Raw genomic sequence first — 22583 nt, 5'->3', positions numbered from 1 at the left:
TTGATGGTGACCAAGTCAGAGACTCTCTGTTTCCCTTTACCCCAGCCTGGCAAAAAGCCCCATGCTCCTGGGGCTACTGAACCCAGCAGAGCACTTTCCTGTCCCCCACACACAAATCCTTGTGAGAGGGACTTGGAGAAGACCACAGCTGTTGGAGTCACAGCACAGTCAAGGACCTGATGACCCTCAGGTAAGCAACACACCCAGCCTAACATGAAATGTGCAGACTTTATTAGCTGTGAGACATTCCACTGCCCGCTGGAGTCCCAAAGGTCATCATAAAACCATGAGGGGCAGAGTGGCTGGGGGCTGGAACTCTGTGCTCTGATGTGTCCACTACAGAGGACACTTTCATCTCTAGTCGGTTTACAGGCTCTTGGCAGGAGGTCTCACTAACCTTGGGTCCTGGTCTGTGAAGCGGTGTATAGTTCTGAGCCATAAGGAGTAAGTTTCTCACACAGATCAGAAACTTCTCCTTTTTTCACCGACCTCTCTGTCCTGTAAGCTACCTCCACCCCTGAGCCTCCCCACCCTCCACGAGGCCTACTGTCTAAATAGGGCCCTGGAGGAGTCTGGGAAGGTCCTGACCATCTTCACCCATGCCATCGTGGGTCACCTGGGTTGGCAGTTTGTAGCTATACTAGAAGAATGAATGGTTTTCAGAGGCCAATTTGCCAGCTGTCTGCCTCCCCTAAATCCTTAACTTTCACCTTCAATCCCCTCATATTATCTCTATCTTGGGGTTCAGTGGCTCTAACTCCTGGCCAACCCAGGATCTGAGCCATGTCTCTGAAACTCCAGCTGCTTAGGGACGGGGCCAAGGCGTTCAGGAAGGGAGGGAAAACGGGGACCACAGATGAGTCCCTGTACCTCCAGGGGATGCAGAGGTGAGGCTAGGGGTGACAGAAGCCCCTCAGGCTGCTCCTGTTCCAGGGACAGTGTGAGAATTTTGTCTGTTGCCATGACCAGGGGAGGCACCCCGGAGGAGGAGTTCTTTCGCTTCAGCCTACACTTGTTCAAGTCACCACAGCCTGGGACCTGGGAAGGGCAAGAGAGGGGGAGGACACCAGCTTCAGGGATGGGAACCGGCAGAAGCTGGGTCCCACTGCCCTTGCCCCAGCTGTGGGGTCTATAGTCACAATCTGGGCTTTTCCACCACCTGTCCAGGCTCCTTGACTGTGACTCAAAACATAAAAGAGGACAGCAGAACCCATGGCTGCTCTCAGAGCACAGAGGCCGTGGGCCTGATGTCACAGTGAGAAGAAGACGTGTAGTTGTCTCCAGGAAAGGCCCTGGGGAATCCCTTCACTTGCTCACCTGTGCAGGGGGCAGACCACCCTGGGGCAGCCTAGTTCCCGGACTCTGAGTGGTTGAGGCCACAGGAAACAAGGCCAAGTCATTGGAGGTAGGGGCTCCTAGAATGTAGCCAGTGTGGCCCTGGGGCAGGGGCTGCTGAAGGAGCTGTAGGATGCGGCTGAGGTCTGAGGACATGCGGGACTCCAACCTGCCAGACAGAACCCCACAGTAAGGGTCAGGGTCAGGGTCACGGTCAGGGTCAAGACAAGGGAGAGCTGTTCAGGTCCCGAGAGCAGCTCTGGATTTTGTAGCCTGCATGCCATTCCTGCTGGATGGAACGGCACCCTGGGACCTACCTGAAACTATTTCCCTGGTACACTCCACAGGCCCTGCTGAAATTTCCCTTAGCACGTCCCTGACTTCAATAATGACAGTGACCAGGCATGGTGCACACATCATTTTGTCCTCATAAGGAAGCTTTGATATGGGTATTTTGACTATCCCCATTTCATGAAAAGGCAGATGGAGGCTCAGAGTGCTTAAGTAACTTGTCCACACTCTTGCTGGTAAGTTGCAGAGCCAGGTTTGGAGTTCAGGACCATACTGCCCAAGCCCTCACTCTACCACCACGGTCCTGCCATCCGCAGGCCACATGCCCTCTCCAAGGGACTATGGAATTTGTTTATGTACCAGGTTATTCCCCTATTCCAAGAAGGCTTCCTTGCCTGTTCTGCGGTTTGCTAGGACAAGCCATCCAAGGAACCAGGCTTAGTGACTTAGGGATGGGGAGGCCTGCAACTAAAGAGGGCTAGCCATTCTAAAACCCGCAGGGCACTCAGTGTGATGTCCCTGAGCCACCAAGAGGGGGCACTCGTGCCTAGCCCACTGCTGGCTGTGCTCTCTGCAGCCACCCCCATCCTGGTCCCAAAGGGCACTCACCTGTTCATCTGGGCCTGAAGCTGCTCCAGCCTGGAGCCTAGCTCCCGAGGCCAGCAGTCTGGGTCTCCCTGAGGGTTTGGGGGGCTGTCCCTTGGCCTTGGGGGCATTTGATGCAGCAACTCAGGCCAGAGGCCAGATGCATCTGAGATGCTCAGAGAAGGGGCTGCAGCTGCAGGAGGGAAAGGGAAGAGTGAGCTTCCGTCTAGCTGATTCCGCAGACCTGACCAGAGCCCATCTTCTTCCCCTACCTGTCCTGGGAACACAGGTTAGGAGAAGTGGATCTCTTTACCTGAGTGCCCTGGAGTACAAGGTCCTGTCCCCACAGAGGTCGGATTTCTAGGTTCCAGAAGGCTGTGGCCCTGGGAAGGGGGCTGGAACCCCAGCTTGGGGGAGGAGGGGCTGGCTGGGTGGGTACATTCTAGCCCTGGCCTCACTGTCCAAGGAGCTGCAGTCCAGCGAGTCCCCTGGAGCTTCTATGTGAAACCCCATTGGGCTGGCCTGTATCCACCCCGGGGGACAGCCCCCATTCAGGCTCTGAGGACCCAGGGGGAGGAAGGAGACAAGGGCCTCTATCACTGAGCCTAGAGAGGGAGCCCCTCTCCTCTCATCAAGGGGCTGGGGAGACCTCTCCCAAGATGAGGCAAATTGGGAAGGAGGTGAAAAGGGGAAGGAGGCTGGGCAGGGGCTTCAGGCTGGGGCGAGGCAGACACTGGTGGCAGACGGCTTTGCTCACCTGACTGGTTGTCACTGAGGAAGAAGCCTTGGTGGGCCTGGCTGCCTGGAGCTGGTTGGGGTGATGGCTGGAGACCCCCGCCTGCCTTGTGGGGAACAAGAGCATCAAGTAACAGGTACCAAAACTGGGACAGGGCCTCTTTGTTCTCCCCTGCACCCCCTCCTGAGGCTCTTGCGACAACTAGGTGAGAAAGTGGTGACAGGTGGCCGGGTTCTCCCTGAGGCTCCAGGCAGCTTCCTACAGGTTCTCTCCTGCGTGGGTGGGCAGGAGACAGAGGCTTGGAGATGAGCAGATGCCCCTACAGAGTCTTGGAAGAGGCCGCCTTGAGCAGCAAGATTTGGGGGTGGGGGCATACAGAGGAGGTGTTCTTGCAGTCCTCCCTTTCCTGAATGCCCTGGTGCTGCTGTCCTCAGCTTGGGCTACTGGGGAGTTCCCTCCAAGGAGACTGGGTCTGGAATCCCCAATCCATCCAGGAGGTACCCTCAACAGCACGCTTGGCAGACCACCCTCTTGGCACCATGAGACTTAGGGGTGGGATGCCCAGGGGCAACAGATGTCCCAGGCCATGGAGACCACATCCCTCTTGCCCGGTGTCCGGCCACTGAGCACTCGGGCCACCTGATGGCTCCGAGTGGCTAGGGCCCCCAAGGCAGCATCCTTACAAGATGTCCCCTAGACCAGATCAGGTGGGAAGAAGAGAGGCTGGGGGAGGGGAGACTAGCAAAAGGGACAGGGTGAGGAAGGCTGTCCATGGCAAGAAAACCTGCCTCGGCATCATCCTCCAGATGCTGTGCATGGGGCCTGAGCCAGCAGAGCCCCTCCTCCTGAGGCTGGGGGTGGGAGGCGCAGCTCCAGGGGGCCTCCGCCACTGTTGCCCCCGCCAGGCACAACAGCCCCCTCCTTCCCACTAGCTGACTCCAAACCCCCTCCTCCATACAGTCACTTCCGGGCACTCCAGTTTACCGGCTGTCCCACTCCTTGGTAACCCTGAGCTCCACAGACATTTGGTCTCCCCACACACCCTCGTGACTTCCTTGGTTATTGAACTACGCAACTCTTTATTTTCTCTGAGTTGTTATAATCTTCTCCACTGAGTGATAAGCTTAGGAGGAGAGGCTCTACCACTTGTTTACACGCCTGGGACCTAGGGATGGCAGACACCCCTTCTTCCAGCTTGGTGCCATGGGGTGCCTGGGTTGTGGAGTCGCACAAACTTGGGTCTACATTTTGGCTCTGCCATTGACTATGTGGTGGTATGGCTTTGGTCAATTTGTCATCCTCTCTGACCCTTAGTTTTCTCATCTGGAAAGTGGGGAAAATAACACTAAGTGCAAGGTGAAGACTAAAAGAGATCATGTACAAGAAGCCCAGTGCTTAGCATGGGGTTGGTGCTTGATAATTGGTAGCTATCATCATACTTAGCATTATGTTGGCCGTGGCAGGCACAGAAGAAATTGTGGTGAAGGACGCAGGATGGGGTTGAACGGAAGGGAGGTGGTCAGATGGGTCCCCTCCGGCCAGGCAGGCCAAGTGCTCAGCAGCCTCCACTCCCCATTACCAGCTGGACGAGGACCCCTACCCACCCTGGCCCACCCAGCCCAGACTCACGTCCCGCAGGTTGAAGGTGACTTCCAGCTTACTCCAGAAGCTGTCTGCAAACGCAGGGTACATGTCCAGCACCTCCAGCAGGTCTGCCCGCTGGATCTTGTGCAGGTCACAGTAGGTCAGGGCCCGCACATCTGCACTGGACTTGCCAGGCCGGGCATGAAGGCTAATGGGCTCCCCAAAGATGTCGTTCTTTCCTGCCAGCCAGAGGGGCAGGGGGTCTCTCCAGGGTCTGGCTCCAAGCTCTCTTCTGAAGAGCCTCCCTGAGGGCCCCTTGGCCGTGAACTCCTCCCCACCCCACCCCACCCCCAACCTCAGGGATCCTGCCAGGCTTTGGCTTGGTGCTCAGGGATCAAGCTCTAGGGACAAGGTTGGATGTGCTGGCCGGGGGTCAGGGGGTGGGAGTTGGATGCAAAAGCTGCCCTTCCTTTGTTCTCTGAGCTCTGCAGAGGCCACATACCCTCCCAACATGTGGGTCCCTTGCCTCAATCTTCTGGCCTCCTAGGACCACCCTCTGTCAGAGCCCCCCTCCTATTTTCCATGGTTTGTGGCACTGCCCCTATCCACCCCCCTGCTCCCCAATTCCAGGAGACAGTGGGCAGGAAGAGACACTAAAGGTCCCTCCTCAAACTTTTCCTCTCTCCTCAGCCTGGTGGTACTGCAAGAGGGCAGGGAACCCAGGGCCAGGGGCACCCAGCTCACCCAGGGCAAGGCCTGAGGCCTCTGTCTCTTTGTGTTCCCACTCCCTACTGTGGGGCCACATAACCAGCATGGCCCTGGCAGAGCACGCCTGAGAAAGTCACTTCCCCTTTCTGGACCCCAGTGTTCTTATCTCTAAAATAAGTATAACTGTATCTGTCTTGCCCCACTGGACTGTCCAGAGGCACAGACGTGATGCTTGAGAAAATGCCTCAAATAGCAAGAGGCACCAGGCAGATTGATACAACGCATTGGGACAGACGGATGTCCCAGGGTAGACATAGGCTGGTGATACTTGGGGCATGTGGCAAAGATATTGGGCCCTCCTGGTGTCAGGGCCACTGTGGTGGCCACAGTGAATGGGCATGAATAAGATGCTGTCCCACCCACAAGGAGCCCCAAATCCCTACAAGGCAGGCACATAAGCAACCAATTAGTTTACAGATGATCTATAGAGACTTAGAACAGGGAGAACCAAGAAGTAAGGGGCTGAGGAGGAGGGAGGGGCTACCAGGAGTGGTAGGGGCAAGGAGGAGGGACATACAGAGGAAGTGAAGTGGGGGCTGGGTTGTGCCGATGAGGCTGGCTGGGCCCCAGCAGGAAGGCCATCAGAGCAGAAGAAACAGCTGTGTGGTCAGAGCTGGCTGGCAGAGAGCCTAGGGCCGGGGTACCAGGGACCATGATTGCTTTGACGTCCACTCCCCCACAGGAAAGTCCAGCCCCTCAGCCTGGCGATACCAACCAGAAGCGCTAATGGTTTGCATGGACAATGATGGATGGAAACCAAGACCTGTTGCCCACGAGAACAGGATCAAAGGTCATTCACAGAGGAGGGGGACTGAGGCCCAGAGAGGGAAGGGACTCACCAGAGTCACATATGAAACCCATAAGCACAAAATCTGGGCAACATTATAAAATGATGGTTATCCAGTAGATGAAGGATTATGATCTAATGTTCATTTCCACTCAGGACAAAATAAGAGGATTTCAGGTCTCTAACTGAAACTTAAAATGGACTGGCTTCTTAATTATTAAATAGAATTATTGTCCTTCTCATGTGGATGAAACTTCTAAGGTAGGCTGGAAGTGAGGGAAGGTCTCACAGAGGAACCCCTGTCTTGAGCCCAGCCTTGAAGGATGACTGGCGTCTTCCAGGCAGGTGTTCCAGGCAGAGTGGCAGCACGTGCAAAGGCAGGGAGGTGTGACAGGGACGGCAATAGAGAACTAGAAGTAGTTTGTATGGCTGGAGCGTGAAGTACCGGGGGAGGGTGGCAGGATTTAGGGTGGCCAGACTGGGGAGGACTATGCATGCTGTCATCAGGGGTTTACATGGGTCTTAGGAGTCATGGGGAGCCATGGGAAGATTTTGAGCAGAGGAGGAGTATGTGCAGATGTGAATTTCAGGTCACTGGCAGAAGATCGAAGATGAGCTATGGGTGTAGTCCAGATTCAGGGACACAGGAAAAGGAAGGACATGGTGAGGGATGGAGCCAGGCAGGGACAAGGAGACAGGTGTAGGGTGGGAGACAGGTGTAGGACACAGAGGTATTAATGAGGGGAACAAACAGGAGTCTGTGGCTGCCTGCATGGTGGAGGTGAGGCAGGAAAGGAGAAGAGTGCTCCCTTGGTTGACTCCCAGGTCTCTAGCCCCAGCAATGGGTGGTTCAACAGTGATGGAGATTCTGAAGGAGCAGATTCTGGGGAAAGATAATGATTTCAGACTGAGACATGTTGTTTGGTCTATGGAATATAGGGTGGCTTTACCCAGGAAGGAATGGAATATTCTGTTCTAAGGAGAGATTGGGGTCAGAACAGAGCTCTGGGGGGCCTGTGGCATATATGAGGCTGAGAGCATGGGAGCAAGGAGGTAGTTCAGGAGAGGGTGGAGGGTGAAGAAAAGAAAGCAGAGCCCACACTTGGTGAACACTAGTCGAGGGCAGGCCAAAGGGAGAGGACTAAACAGAGGAACTGGGTGGGGAGGGGGGGGGGTGCTGTCCAGTGGGGTTGGAGGAGAGCCCAGCCACAGAGACCAAAGGAGGGAGAGGCTGACATCCTGATCAGGGTCTTGGGGTGGGCTAACATCAGGGAGAAGGCAAGGAAGATGAGAATCATCTCAGAGAGCTGAAGTAACCTGCCCAAGGTCACATGGTTGGTAAGTGGCAGAGGCCGTGTGGGCCCCAAATCTGTCCCCTGTCCAATGCTCATCTCATTCCTAGAAAGTGTCCAGCTGTCCCTGTAGCTGCAGTGAATGAGCTTGGGGTCCTCCCTCCACCCAAGCCAAACCTTTGCCCTCTCACACTGAGCTCCCCAAAAGTGGAAGAAGGTAAGAGCCTTCCTGGACTTCGGAGTTAGACGCGTAGCCCTTGAATCCCTGTTTGGCCACTTGCCAATATGACCTCTCTGAGCCTCTACTCCCCTATCAGGAAAATGGAACCTATGGTAGGGGTTTGTTTTAAGGATCCGGTGAGCTGGGCGTAAAGCTCTCTGTTGCTCATGCTTACATGGCAGGCCGGTAAAAGGTGCCACCATCATCATTAGGAATGGAGTAGTCCAGGCAGGACATGGCTAGTTCCACTACACCCACCCTACCGGTCTGGCCCTTCCTGCCTGACCCACCTAGGATGGCCACGACCACGTCGTCACGCAAGATCTCGATGGAACCTCGGGAGATGAAGTAGAGCGTGGAGAGCACATCGCCGAGGTGCACCAGCGTGTCCCCAGGCGGTGCGTGCGTGGTCTTGAACTTGACCGCCAGCGCGCGCAGGCAGCCCTTGCTGGCGCCGCGGAAGGCTGGGCAGTGCTGCAGCAGCGCGCGGTGCAGGTGCAGGCAGATGTCGGCCTGCAGGCACTCAGGGAAGCCCTTCAGCACCTGCGAGGGGGGCGGCCGCGTCCAGGGTAGTGCAGCTGGGCTTGGGGCTGGGGGAACGGGGTGGGGAGGGGTCTGGGGACGCCCTGTGCCCGCGGGCCCTTGGCCTCCCCTGGGACACTTAGCCAGAGCTGGGACTGGAGCTGGATCGCCTGCCCCACCCGAGGCAGGGCGGCGGGCTCTCACCGCGTTCATGTCAATGCCGTTGGTGTAGGACCAGGCATGCTGGAAGTACTCTTCCAGGCGCTGCCGCAGCGGGTTGGGGATCTGGTGGAAGCGGATGAACTCCTTGACTCGCAGCATCTGCGTGTGGTAGCGGGCAGTGCCGGAGTACAGACGCTGGATGATGGCAGACACGTTGCCAAAGATGCTGGCGTACATGAGGGCTGGAGTGAGGCAGCGGGGGGTGCAGGGAATGAGCTCCTCCACACCCCCACCAGGCCATCGCACCCCAGGGCATGCTCCATGCCTCCTTCTCCCTAGGAGTCCTCTGATCAGGGGCCCCTCTGTCTAGGGCCAAGTCAGAAGTGCCCAAAACAGCGCCAGGGCACATGAGGGACAAAGGCCCCGGGCTTCCTGCCGTCCTCCCTCTGTCCTGTGTCTCTTGGCATCTTGCTGGGCCCAGAGGCCAAACTCCTGAGAACTAGGGCAATGATTTTTTTTTTTTTTCTAGTGCAGATTTGTTTTCTCCTTCAGGTTGTAGAAAAGCATAATAAAGGGAAAACTCTTGGTCTCTGTTTTCACCCATTTTTTTTTTTTCTCGTTGTTTTTGTTTCTCTGGGCTTTCACATCTCTAAATACTCTGAACATGACAACTTAATCTACGTGTAAACTTCCACACTGCCTCTTGTGTTCCTAGACCCAGTGTCTTAGGAAGCAGGCAACACAGTGCAGAGCCTGGGAACATACACAGCCAGAGGAGCTGGCCCCCTGGGATGAAATTGGGTCTCTGTGTAACCCCTGGAAAATTAGGACCTTCAGGTTCTTGGTCTGTAAACTGGGCTTGTAATATAGCCCCCATAGGGTAGTGATGAAAACAAAATGTGCACCTTTGATAGGCACTTAGAAAAGTGCCTGACAGGGCAGTTGGCTTCCCGGTGTGTGACCTGTGCTAAGAAGGGCCCTGCTCGGTTCCATGCTCTGCTGTCACCATTCTTGAAATCTTTCAGACTTTTTAAATAAACGGCCCTACATTTTCATTTTGTTCTGGGCCCTGCAAATCATGTAAGCTGGTCCTGGTCCCTGGCACATAGCAAGGGCTTGTAAGGGTGTTAAGTTTCATGCATGGTAGGGGCACCTATGCAAAATTTCACTGTGCTCTGTGCTTGGTATTTGCCCATTGCACCCAATGTTACTGTATTATGGCTCATTACAAAACTGAAATTTGAATGCCATGGGTCAGGCCCAGGCATGAGGGGCCACTCACAGCCGATGAGCATGACGCAGATAGAGAAGACCTTCTCAGAGTTGGTGTTGGGGGAGACATTGCCGAAGCCCACGCTGGTAAGGCTGCTGAAGGTGAAGTACAGGGCGGTGACATACTTGTCCTGCACTGAGGGGCCAGAGGCCGGGTCGCTGCCGTTGTAGCGCTTGCCAAGCTGGGCGCCCAGGCTGTCCAGCCAGCCGATCTTGGGCTCCAGGTAGGGCCGCTCCACGTTGCCGATGGCATACCAGATGCAGGCGAGCCAGTGTGCAATGAGTGCGAAGGTGCACATGAGCAGGAAAAGCACGGCCGCTCCATACTCAGAGTAGCGGTCCAGCTTCCGTGCCACACGCACCAGCCGCAGCAACCTCGCCGTTTTCAGCAGCCCGATCAGGGTTGTGGTCTGGCGGGGCAGGAAGGGGGCCATGGGGCCAAGGGTCAGCCCTTGAAAGGCTGCACTTAGGACCACACTTGTTTACTTGGGCATATGGTCACACAGTCATTCAACAAACACTTATGGAGAACCTGCTCTGGGCTCTTGGCCGGTGAAGCACAGTGCAGGACCTTAAGGAGCATTCAGCCTAAAGCTCAAAACAGTGTTATAGTTGCTAGGACAGAAGTCCAGGGGAGTGAAGAGAAAAGGGAGATCAATTCTGCAGGTGCAGGGTAGGGGAGACTTCATAGAGGAGGTGACACATGAGCTAAATCTTGAGTGATGAGGCTGAGTCTGCAGGCGGACAGGAGGGAGAGTGAAAGGCATTCTAGGCACAGGGAACAGAATGAGCCAAGCAAGGCATGGGGGTGTGAAATGGCACAGCCCACATGGAAAACCAAGTGCAGTGCTGCTGCCTGGAGTGCATAGCAGAAGATGGTGGAGTGATGAGGAATGAGCCTGGAAGCTGTGCACGGGCTGCTCCCACGGGCCTCAAGATCCCAAATGAGCTTAGTTTTATTCCAAGCCATCGGGGAGCCATGGAATGTTCTGCAGACAGTGTCAGATGAGTGATCTTGAACTGGTCCTGGCTTCTGTGTGGAAGGGTGAGGCTGGCAGGTGAGGCTGGCAAAGGGTGGGTGTGGGAGCAGGGAGTCATGATGGATACCTCTACTCCAGCTGGACAGGCTGTTGGTGGGGGGTGACTGGAACAGAATGGAAAGTTCATTCCAAGGAGGTGGGGCAAAAGGGGGGACTAGAAGCTATGAGAAGAGCCTGCAAATAAGAGCCTGCAAATACCTTCATGTCAGCTATGGGGAGCCAGTGGGCATAGTGGAGGGTCAGGGGGTGAGAGGGGGGTCAGGCTGCCTTGTGGGAGCAGCCCATAGCTTCCCTTTCCAACTCCAGGGTAAGTAGAAGCCAGCATGAGGGCATGTGGGGTGGCTGCCCATCCCAGAAGGGGCAGAATTCTGGAGCATAGGGAGGGCATCCAGGCCTAGGGCACAGCCTTGGCTGATCATTCTCCAGGGCTGGGAGATGACACATGTCCTAGGCCGCCTTCCCACCTCCACCTGCTTTGGCAAAGGCACCCCTTACCAGATACTCTCATGCCAGGGCTATGGGGCTGGGAGGCCCGAGGGCTGGGGCACAGGGGATGGCCACAGCAGATGGCCTGAATGGGGTTTGCTCACCTCATCAGAGCCGGTGCGGAAGATGAGAAGGTCAAATGGGATGGCAGCCACCATGTCAATGAGGAACCAGCCCTTGAAGTAGTGGATGGCAATGCGGCGAGGGTGACTGACTACCTCATCATTGGTGTTGACGTAGGTGGTGCGGAAGTTGATGACAATGTCCACAACGAACATGATATCTACGATGAGGTCCACCACAGTGAGTGGACTGCAGGTGTAGCCGCAGTCCATGCGTTGAGATTCATCCTGGTCGCTGAGCAGGAAAGCGGCCGAGTAGGGCGTGAAGATGGCTGTGTAGATGACCAGCAGCAGGATGAGCCAGTCCCACACGGCCTTGAAGGGGCTATAGTGCAGGAGGGTCCCGCGGTGGATGCGTGGTGCCTGCAGCTTGTACTCCGGCAGCACGTCCGCGCCCAGGGACAGAACCTGGGGGTGGGGGCCATAGGGCAGTCAGCAGGGTGTCCACTGCTAGTGAGACAGGCCTGGGAGGGATGAAGACTTAGGGGTGAGGCCTGGGAAGGAGGCTGTAGGAGAGGGTAGGTGAAGAGGGCTGTGGAGGACAGAGGGGATGAAGCAAAGATGGGATAGAGTGTGTATGAGGCAAACTCATAAGGGGACAGGTGTATTGGGAGGAAGTGGGCTACAAGAGGAGGGGTGCAGCTCTATTGCATAGTGACCCCAGGTTCAAAGCTCACCAATTCCCTCACAAACAGCCATCCTCGAGTGGAGACAGGGCTAGGGGAGGGGTGAGGGGAGGGAGGGGGATTTAGGCTCAGGGTCATTTGTGGTCATGTTCCAGAGAAGAGCCTAAATTGAGGGGGTAGCTGGGGGTCCGATCCTCTTTGGTGGGTTTGGGAGGTTCCCAGTGGCCAAGATTCCTGATGGGAACAAGTCACTCCCAGAATAGCCTCTTCATTCCTGAAGACCTTGTGGAGCCTAGACCAGCGAGGGCCCTCCTTGGGGCCGACTTGCAAGGCCTTCATGGAAAGAGTCAAACTTGGGGGCGTGTAGCTAATCTGAGCCTTTGACAGTTCCTGGGCACCAGGGAGGTCCGACTATTTTGCGCATGTCCAAGGGGGGTTTGTATGAGAGAGAGAGAGAGAGTGAGAGCTTGAGAGAGAGAGAGAGAGAGAGAGAGAGAGAGAGAGAGAGCATGAGCAGAGGAGAAGGGCAAAGAGAGAGAGAATCCCAAGCAAACTCCATGCTCAACGCAGGGCTTGACCCCACAACCCTGGGACCATGACCCAAGCAGAAATCAAGAGTTGGACACTCAAGCAACAGAGCCACCCAGCCTCCCCCAAGAGGGTTTTGATCATTACTTTCAGCTGAGCCCCCTCTGCTCTGCCCCTCCCAACCCTGTCTCGGAGCTTACGGTCAACGTAGGGTCACCAGGCCCAGCCCAACAGACCCAAGCTCTACCCAGCTACCCATCACAAGAAACAGCTGGGGCATCAAGAAGGGCATGCGTTTTGAAGCCAGGCCTCCCAGGTTGATCTCAGGTCTGACATTGCTCTAAGTCTCAGGGCAAATTTTATGGCCTCTATGTGCCTTAGTTCCCTCATCAGCAAAATGGATAGCAAAGGACAACCAACTCCTTAGCATCGTGATTAAATGAGATGGCACATCTCCAAGGCACGTGCTGATCTATGAGGATTCTTCCTCCCTGCTCATCCTGTGTCAGGCATTGCCCCAACAAGGATGGAACCTGAGGGGTGTCCCACTGACCCCTCCACCACCGCCAGATAGGCACTGGCAGATGGTTCTGGCTTGAGAAAATCTGCAATATAAGGTTCTGACCTTGCAAACGAGACCAATTAACAGATGATGTCACCATAAGGAAGATCCATCAAAGGGCTGTTTTCACCTTGTGGGTTCCTGATTAGCCATCTAAATCCCAAGAAGGGGTCACAGTGTCCCCACCCTACAGTGACCCTCTGCTCCGCCTTCAGGCCTGAGCTCCTATTCTGCCTCTCAGGAAGACTCCTCTCACCTTCTTTCTTGATTTTTCCCTTTGTCCCCTGTAAACACCCCTGAACACACAGCTATTCTCCACTGAACAATAGGCCATCTTATATGCTCCACTTAGTCCACATGGAGGCTCAGCTGAAGGGAATGACCTCAGCCAACTGAGCTGAATGTGCATTGAGAGCTTGGGTCGTTAAGCCACTCCTCTCCTTCCCTGGCTGCTCAAGACCACACCAAGACGGAACAGCAAAGCATAGGGCTTGTCCCAAGGCAGCACAGATTCAGAAGGTCGGGGGTGGGTGACAAGAGTATGTCCACTTCCTTAGGCCCCCAGACAGAGGTGTCATCTCCCCATCACACAGACTCCATACTTCCCCACTGCCTCTGAAGCCAGCATGAGGACAGTTCCCAGTGTTGCCCAGAGCTGCAGGGTCCTCAGGATGTAGGAACTCAGGTATGAGGTCCCAGCCCTCTGAGCCCTGGTTGAGGCCAGAGTGACTCTTCTGCTCTGGGTCCCTGCCAGCTCCCTCCCCTGAGCTCTGTCAGACGCCTCTCCCACCTTAGGGCCCATATAGGGGAGTGAGTAAAGCCAAGACTAGTTGGGGCGGGGTGGGGGGGGGCAGGATAGGAGCAGTGGGTTGGATGGGGCAGGGACCACAGTCCCCAGCCAGGCCTGTCAGTCTTCATGGGCGGCTCTCCAGTCTACTAGCCCCCATAACCCCTGTGCCAACTTGAGAGCCCTGAGGTGAGTGGCCAGGTGGAGTCCCTCATGGTTGGGCCACTGGGCCACCCTGCCTGACCTCTGTGGGCCTGGCCCTGCAGCTTGTGGTACTTCCTTCTCCAGGGTTCTGAGTGTGGGGAGGGGCTGGGTCACAGGGAGTTTCCATCCCACCTGCTCCCTCACAGGCTGTGATTCAGGCAAAAGGGGGCAGGGAGGAAAAAGAACTGCTCCCATCCCTCGTGAAGCCAAAGCCTCCCAGAAATTTGGGTGCAGGCCCTCCCTGCCCCCCATGACCTACACTTCCTTGCTCAGCCCTGGCCTAGCCCCTCTTGATGCCTCCTGGGGACCGTACTACTCAATGTCAAAAGAATGTCAAAAGGTCCAATTCTCTGCACATGAGAGCTCTGGGACCCAGAAAGGGCACAAGGTCCCTTGTCCAAGGTCACACAGCAAGTCAGTGTCAGGACTCTGGTCATCTGAACCTCAGGCAGGGCTTTTGCATTTCCCTCTAGGATGGTTAGGTGGGGATTGGAGCCTCAGGCCCCATGCAAAGGGACATGGGGGTCAGCTGAAACAGAGAACCCAGGGAGGTTTGCCTTGGGCTGGCCAAGGAGGGGCTGAAGGGGAGGGAGGCATTCAGGGCCTGATCTCCAGGAAGCTGCTCAAAGAGAGCTAAAGATTCCAGGGCCATCTCCCCTCTGCTTGGATTGTAGGAGGCTCCTGCTCTGTGTTGGGAGGTGGGGGAACAGGGGCAGGAGTAGGGCTGGGGCCTCCCTCCATCCTTCCTCCTCTTTCCCTCTCAGAGTGGCGCTGACACTTCTCTCCACTTCTCCTTCTCTGTGACTGGCAGAGCCTTGGACAGGCCCCCATGGTGGCCTGTGTATTCCCCCATCCCAGGCTCCTCCAGACCTAAGATGTGGCACTATTCACAGGCCCTGCTGACTCTGACCTCCTCATGCTCCACTACCTGGATGGTGGCCTCAGGGTAGGCCTTTAGGTCTAAGAAATCAGACCCCAGCAGGACAGGAGGCCTGGGGCTCAGACCAGACCACTGGGGACTGGCCAAGCTGACTGCCTCTGCCACTGCCAGCCCCAGAGGAGCCCAGACCCCAAGCCTGAGAAGGGACCTTCAAGGCCCAGCACAGCCCCGCCCACCCTGCCCTGTGGCCCGCACCTGGGTGACCTTCTCGGTGACGTTCTGGGTCCGCTCCACCACCTTGTGTGGTGCGATGATCTCAATCTCTGTCGTGGAGCCCGAGCGGTGCTTCTCCAGGTTGAACTCCACGAAGTTGAGTGTGAACTGCGGGATCTGGCTGATGGTCCTGTACTTGACCCTGCCTGTGCCAGGACCCTGTGCACCTGGCCTGCCATGAGAGCCCTCTGAAACCAGGCCCAGGGTCAGAGCAGCCCAGGCCAGGGGACCAGCTGCCCCACTGGGGGCCCCCATTCACCCCTCCCACCACTACCTGCACCCCACCTTACCGGAGCCCAGGAAGCTCTGGGACAGCAGGCACTGGGACAGGCTGCGGCGCTCGCTCTTGGCCAGGAGCTGGGCCAGATCCTCGAAGTTGAGGATGAACATGATAACGGCTCCATCCTCGTTCTTCACAGGTACCACATCCACCAGGCATCGGAAGCTGGAGGCTGTAAACACCAACGGGAGGGGTCACAGAAAGGATCTTCTCCGGCAGTAACCTGGCCAGGGGAAGCCAGGGAGGGGGCTGGGTTGAGGTCAAGGGCAGCCACGGGGTGAGGAGGCCTGGACTATTGGGCAGAGGGTTGGTGATGCTGTCTAGCAGGTGTCCTACCCCCAGGCCAGAGGTGGGGAGAGCAGCTTAGCTGCTCATTAGGAGATAATGTAGCATCAGGCCCAAGTCCACACTCAGCCCTCAGCTCAGGGCTTAACCTTGAGGTTTGCTTCTGTTGTAATTAAAGCTGAGCAGATGGGGTGGATTAAGTGGGGAGGTGAGGTCGGGCATTCTACCCCCACATAGCTCTGGCCGACCCTGGGTTCAGCTCCCATATTCCTGTCCCACAAAGATGCCACCCACGCCCCTTGCTGGAAGGAACTCGCTGTTGAGAACACACTAAGTGCTGTGTCCTGAGTCAGTTGGCACTTTAGGCCTCAAGATCCATAGTGGTGGCTAGAGGGTCCTCAGGGGGCAGATATAGACCCCCATTCTGCAGAGCCTGGGGTTCTGAGAAACTGACTGGCTGGTGCTGGAAGGGGACATGGAGTGGGGTTCCAAGCACACAACAGCTCTCAGCACACAACAGCTGGGGCAAGGGAAGGGACTGGTCCAGGATGAGGACACTGGAGTGAAGGCCAGGCTGCTGCCCCAGGACTCAAAGGCACTCGGGGTCCCTAGGCAGAGATGCTGGGACTGGGGAGCAGGCAGGGCAGTGACCTGGGGTCTGGAGAGGGAGAGAGATGGCAGGGTGGGGGCAGGCCAGGACCCACTCTCCCGCCCTCTTGGGCAGCTTAGACCTAGCCATTGACCACTGTTCCTCTTTCTTAGCTTTGGGGTCTCCCATCCACATAGGTGGGTGGGACAAATCAAAGCTAAGTTAGCCACACACCCCCAGAGCCCAGCCTATGGGCTGAGTGGGTAGGTGGATGTCCCATAAGCCCCCTCTCCATGGTACCCAGTGGTCCCACGTCCCTGAGCTCAAACTGTTGGTGGGTATCAGGCCCAAAGGGCAAAATACTAAGGGGCAGGGGCCTCAAGTAAATATGCAAATCAGAAGGCGGAGCTGCCATCCCTTCAAGGGCAGGTTTGCATCTGTCTCATTTTTGAGGGGTCAGCACCTGTCCCAGGTGTTGTTTGTTGAGTGAGTGAATAAAAGAATGTATAAATGTGAGTGGGTGGGAGGCCGGTTGGCAGGAACATTGCTACTTGGGGTCCGTTAGAATCGCTCATCCCCCAAAGCGCCTCCTCTACTATCAGTGCAGCCGAGCTGCCCTCATCCTCCCTCCCACCTTCCTCTCGGGGAGCAGGAATCTCCTGGATCAGATTCCCGGACTCCCAGGCACCAAGCAGCCATCTGCCAGCTGCTGCACTGGGCCCCGGGGGAGACATCCACACCGAGGAGAGGCCACCCACCTGCCTCTGTGACCACTCCTGGGCTCACAGTGCTCTAGGCTCTGCGGCCCAGACCAGGACTGGGTACTCTTGTCAGCCGGGGACATGGAGGGGCTTGGACACAGGGACCTAGCCAGGAAGTCTCCTTGGCTGGTGGTCTGAGACACTCCCCCCAAGGCCAGATTGTCTCTTCACTCTCTGGCACTACAGAGATTTTGCCTTGCAGAGGGCAGAGAGAAGGCAGCACTGGGCAGAGGATCAAGGCCTCCAGGCTCTCTATGCTGCTGGGGGCTGTGAAGGCCCCATCTTCAAGTGGCTGCACTGACCCACTGATGCTATCTTTGGAAAACTGAGGCTGGGAACAGACCAAAGACCCATCATAGCAGTGAGGGCTACATGGGAGCTGTGCGTGGCACCCCATGCCCAGCCTTCAATCTTGCTGCCTGTAGGGTGGGCAGAGACAGGAGGCTGTGAGGATTTGGCAAGTTCAGAGCATCCTTTCCCCCCATCCCTAGGCTGTCCTTGCTCACAAGTAACTGTGTCTGGGCTACCAGAAGTGGGTGAGTGTGTCACCCCAGTTGTGCCCAGGAATGGCAGTGTCCCTGTGCTCTTGTCCCATTGCTGGAGGAGGAGCCACAGTCTCTGCCTTGTTCTCCCTTCCGAGGGCTCCTCCCAGTGCCCACCTCTTCTCTGACCAAGTGCAGCAGATTTGTCTGCCCCCTGGTTCATAGTCCTTCTCTCTGCTCTTCTCTGCCTTTTGGATTGCTCCTTCCTTCAGTTTCTCATTGTTCCAACCCCCTCCCCCTCCCAGCCCTTGCCCCTGTTCTGCACAGTCTCCTTGCTATCTATCACCCCCATCTCTTTATGCCCACACCACCCAGGGTTGCAGTGAGCCTTCAAGGAGGAGCTGGTGCTACAGAATGCTGCCACTAAGAGGGTGGCTGGTGAGGGCAGCCTCCTGCTTGGTGCTTCTGGTATTCATGGGTAAGTATGTGGAAAACATTGGAGGCCTCTAACCTAAGCCCTTGCCCTCTCCTCCTCATTGAGAGCTGAGGATTGGAGGAGCCCCAGGCATCCTCTAGTGTGGCTTGGAGATTAGGAAACTCTCTGGTGTGGGGAAGAGGACCTGACAAGGCAGGCAGGGCTGGGCTCCTCTGGTAAGTGCCCAGTGGGGACAGGGGTAGAGGTGGGAGAGATGTAGTGCTCTCCATCCCTCCCTCCAGACTCTCATTAGTTCCAGTCTTGTGACCATCCCCATTCCTCCTTATCTGTCAGGCTCTTACTTTTCCTAGTAAAGGCAGATGGAGGAAGATCCAGGTTCTCAGGGGTCTCTGAGCCCTATCTCATGCGATAATTTTGCCAAGTGCCCTGGCTTCTTTGAGTCCAATTTTGTGCAGCTGTATAATGTGGAGATAAATGGACACAGACCTTTCATTTTGACTTGGAGAACTGTCAGTGGATTACCCTTTTAGAGGAAAAGAGGATTATAAATAAACCAGCTAGAGTTCTGTTCAGGACCCTTTTCCACCTCGCTGGAGTCAGGGGGAGGGAGTAGGAAGAGATATTGACTTGAGTAGGGAAGAAATCACCATTAGGATGCCAGTCAGCAGGACTAAAGGATATATGTGAATACGATAAAAAAGAATCATGTGGTCAGATTGGACCATAAGGTGAACATAAGTTATCTGGGTACCACATCGTTTCCTTAGGGTAATGCAGGCCAAGAAGCTCTTTTTTTCTGGGTTTCAGGCCAATCTCGGGCAAGTCCACATAGCCAAAGGCTTGGGTAACAGGACAGAGAAGGGCTTAGGGTTGGGTGGGGTAGACTGGGGGCATCAGGTATGTGGTAATGTTCCATTTTCACTGAGGGCCAGCCTCCAAGACTGGGTCCTGGGGTCTCTTCTGATAGCTGGAGGATGCCAGCAGTGTTCTGAAAACCTGAGTCCTGATCTCAGAGGGCTGATACTTGGTCTTGATCTTTTCCCCCTGCCCAGGAACACGCAGTGTGCTGTAGAGACCCTAAGAGACCTGATCTGATGTCCCCGGGAATCTGAGAAGAGCCTATATACCACTCTAGGGCCCAGGTAAAGCTCTGGGGTCAAAGACAAGGAACTGTTGTCTCTCCCCCTCCCCCCATTTCCTGCGGTCCCATCCTGTTCCCTGAGGACCCTTCTCACTCCCCTGACTGTCACCTCCTCCCTGAAATGATGTGAGGAGGTGAGGTCACAGCTTTTAAAAATATTCTGACTTCATTAACCATGTGAGTGCTACCAAAGTTAGCCAGATTCTTCCTAGTCCCCTAATCACTACCCCTGCATCTGTTTGGTTGGTAGCAGCAGTAGACAGCTAGGGGGACAGCCAGGATCTGCCCATGAAGCACCCTGGAAGCCCTTAAACGCAAACACACACACACACACACACACACACACTCGCATGCGCACTCATGTTCACACTTACATTCATGCTCCATACACACCCCAGGACCTTGGAACCCAGGCTCTCAGTACCCTTCAGTCCCAATCCAAAAGAACATGCCCTTTGTCTATACTCAGATGGCCCTCATGCCTGCCTTTTCCAGATGTTCTGCGGTTGGAGTAGAGGCAGTTGGGGTCCTTTTTCCCCTCTCGGTATTACAGAGAACAAATATCTCGAGTAAAAAAAAAATCCAGACTTGGGTTCTGGCCCCAGGTTGGATCCCAGCAGTAGGATCTTGGGCAACTCCCTCCTTTTTTCTTGGGCCTTGGTTTCTTCATCCATGAAATGAAGGGATTTATCTAAGCCAGTGGTTCCTAAATTTGTCAGAACATCAGAACCGCCCAGGAGATTTTTCCAAATGCACCTGCTTTGGCCTCAACTCACACCTCTGAGTCAGCCTCTCTCTAGGGAAGGTGTGTTTTGGAAAACATGCCCCAGGTAATTCTAATGCAGAACCAGGTTGAGGGGGGCATTAATCCAAGTGATTTCCAAGGGAATTTCAGGATCTTAGTTCCCACTCATCTCTCCCTTCCTTCCTGCCCACTGTCTCTGAGGTCCTAGGGGGAAGGTCTTAAAGGGCTACAGAGCTCTGTTCTCAGCCCCTGCCCCATGGTTCTGTTCTGCTTGTGATAAACATGGGCTGGCAGTGACATCCCAAACTGGATGAACCTCTGGGTCAGGACAAACTGCAGGACCTATCTCTCTAAGGATCTGGGGCTGAGTGAGCCGGGTCTACTGTTTCCCAGTCAGCAGCACCCAAGCCTTGACTGCCCACAGAGGCCTTGAGGGGGTGACTCCTCCCCTAATCCCCAGAGCAGACGGAGATGAGGAAAGGTTAATTTTCGTTCCAGCTGCCTGACAGCTGGGGCTGACAGTGACAGAGTGGGCGGCCAGGAGACTGGGGACATGGGGGAGGGATGGTGGAGCGGGAGGCCCTGCCTGGGGTGAGGACCAGTCAGTGAGTCAGCCTGGTCTCCAGCTTCTGAAAAGGACCTCAGAAGGCACTGAAATCAATGCCCATTGCTTCCTCCTGCAGATGAGGAAACTGAGGAACAGAGAGGAGACAGGATTTGTCCCAGCCCTTTGGTCCCTGGGTCAGTGGCCTCCCAGTTGGCCACTCTGGCTGAACAAGAGAAGGACAGAGTCTGCCTTGCAGAACCCATGGCCCAAGGGAGCCTCACCATCTTTGCGGTAGTAGAGGATGTCCACCTTGCACTCCTCTGTCCCCAGTAGGGCCTGCGCTAGACGGGACATGGCACTGCGTGGGGTATTGGGGCCTGTGAGGAAGTCACAGGTGCACGGTCGCTGCATCACCTCCACTCGGGAGTAGCCAAAGAGTTCACAGAAGCCGTCGTTGCAGTAAATGATGGCACAGTTCTCCATCTGAGCATTGGCGATCAGGAACTTCCGACCTGGGGTGGGATGTGGGAAGCCCATGGCAACCAAGATTGGGCAGCAGGGAGGGAAAGATCATAGGGATTCTTGACAGCGGTGAGGGGGTGTCTAGATGGGGGAGCAGAGGAGTGACCAGAATGAGGTAGAGGAGAAGTGAGGTCTGGTGGGGGTGGGAAGACCTAGGTGGCTAGAGTCAAGGGGGGAAGGTCATGGGACTTTGAAAGTAATGAGGGGGGGTGGTTCGGATAGGGGATCAGAACAGTGACCAGAGAAGTTGGGGAGGAGGAGTCAGGCCTGGGTATGGTGGGGAGACCAGGGCAGTAATGGGGTCAGTGAAGGAGGAAAGAGGCCCAAGGCTTCCTGGAGTCAGCGCAGGGAGTCAGGAAGAAGGAGTAGGGATGTGACCAGATAGGCCCCAGGCCTGAAGAGAGCTCTTAGAAAGATTGGAGTGGTTACACCCAAGAGGCAAAAAGGAGGGAGTCAAGGAAACTTCTGGAGGAAGTGTGTGGGGGTGGGGGGGGGTGGGGGGTGTCAGGAGGAGGAAGAAGGACAGTGATAGAAGGGGAAGTCAGCGCTTGGGGTACCAAGAAATCAACTCAGGGGAGGAGGGTGGGGCTGCAGTCTGCCCCTCCTGCTTCAAAAGAGAGAGTGGTATTGAAGCAAGTGGAAATCGCTGGAACAGAAGGTGTCCGGGGACATTAGAGCATTCAGCATCAATACCCCGCTCCCCCGCCCCCCCCCCCCCCCCCGCTCCATTTGAAGTAAGTAAAGGGGTCCCGCCACTCCTGCCACAGAACCAGGACTTCAGATCGTTCCCCCCACCTCAACGCACAGACTCACTCTGGCCCTCGAACTTGCGGATGATGGTGTCCAGGTACGTGTTTTGGGGCGCGACGTGGCCCCTGCGGACAGGCATCTTTTGGCGGCGCCTCTCCCTGGAGCCACTAGTGCCCCGGCTCCCTGCGTCTCCGTCTGTCTTCGGGCTCAGCGGCGTCCGGTTCCGGGTGGGTGCCTCCTCCGGGGAGGGTCGCGGGGCTCCGTGCCCTGCCTGCCCGCCTGCGTCAACCCTCCCCTGCCCTGCACAGCCCTCCCTGACCGACCGCGGCCGTACCTCACTCCCTCTGCTCCCGCCCCGGAGCTGTCCGCGCCGCGGTGCTGAAAGAAGTAGCGCGGCGGCGGGGCGGAGTTCGCGGGGCGGGGGCAACCTCACCCGGACCCGACGGGGCAGGGGCGGGGCCTTGACTCCTAGGGGGTGGAGCTGGGCAGAAGTGCCGAGCCAGGAATGCGGTCAGGGCTCCTCTCAGGAGCTTCTTTTGCTCCTGTCCCACTGGCCAATGGCCTCAACCCCGCGCCGACCCTCTCCCAATACCGATACCGAAGGGCAGTCAGGACGTTGCTGGGCCAAGTCTTTCAGGTAGAAGGTGGGGGGTGGGGGAGCAGAAGGAGCTATTATAGCCCTCTTAACACGACCTTGCTAAGTGCCCAATCCCAGTGTCCATGCAGAGCTCCTAAGTGGCAAGCTTAACGTGGCCCTGGCCCTGGGATAATGAGGTTGGAGTGCATATGAAGGTGTACAAAAAATATATATAATAATAATAATACAATAAGGTACCTTCTTCAGGGACCTGAGAGCTCTTAGCATACAGGCACTGCTTGGGAGGAGAATAGATTTAAAACCACCTATTAGCAAGTGACCACTGATAAAAGTGTCTGAGTACTGATTGAAAATGAATACACTAGAAGAGCAGATGGGGATGGGG

The 22583-nt window shown here is 56.0% G+C and overlaps 1 protein-coding gene across 2 annotated transcripts; it reads right to left on the bottom strand.

Annotated features, from left to right (window-relative positions):
• Positions 1-209: 209 nt before the first annotated feature.
• On the bottom strand, positions 210-21979 carry KCNH6 (potassium voltage-gated channel subfamily H member 6). 2 transcript variants are annotated; one of them, XM_025927617.2, is made up of 13 exons: positions 21664-21979; positions 20610-20840; positions 15353-15514; positions 15045-15250; positions 11185-11610; positions 9565-9964; positions 8325-8524; positions 7889-8141; positions 4577-4770; positions 2969-3053; positions 2236-2404; positions 1318-1504; positions 210-1038 (listed from the first exon to the last, which is right to left on the bottom strand). In XM_025927617.2, exons 1-13 carry the CDS (start codon positions 21737-21739, stop codon positions 754-756), a joined length of 2874 nt encoding a protein of 957 aa, XP_025783402.1. In that variant the 5' UTR covers positions 21740-21979; the 3' UTR covers positions 210-753. The 2 variants fall into 2 exon arrangements, with proteins under 2 accessions (XP_025783402.1, XP_086543813.1); XM_086687687.1 differs by having other exon boundaries at positions 7889-8524.
• Positions 21980-22583: the final 604 nt, after the last annotated feature.

This window comes from Puma concolor, chromosome E1 (genome assembly GCF_028749965.1).
Source record: "Puma concolor isolate L17-30 chromosome E1, mPumCon1.1.hap2, whole genome shotgun sequence".
Taxonomy (NCBI): Eukaryota; Metazoa; Chordata; class Mammalia; order Carnivora; family Felidae; genus Puma; species Puma concolor.
Note: the sequence above shows the minus strand (reverse complement) of the source record. Positions and strands in the feature narration are given on the sequence as shown.

Excerpts from the sequence above, each read along its gene's own strand:
- KCNH6 (XM_086687687.1), bottom strand. The coding sequence starts at position 21,739 with ATGCCTGTCCGCAGGGGCCACGTCGCGCCCCAAAACACGTACCTGGAC. Across the intron at positions 11,611-15,044 it reads TCACCGAGAAGGTCACCCAG|GTTCTGTCCCTGGGCGCGGA; the intron begins GTGCGGGCCACA and ends CCCCACCCCCAG. Across the intron at positions 1,505-2,235 it reads CTTCAGGCCCAGATGAACAG|GTTGGAGTCCCGCATGTCCT; the intron begins GTGAGTGCCCTT and ends TCTGTCTGGCAG.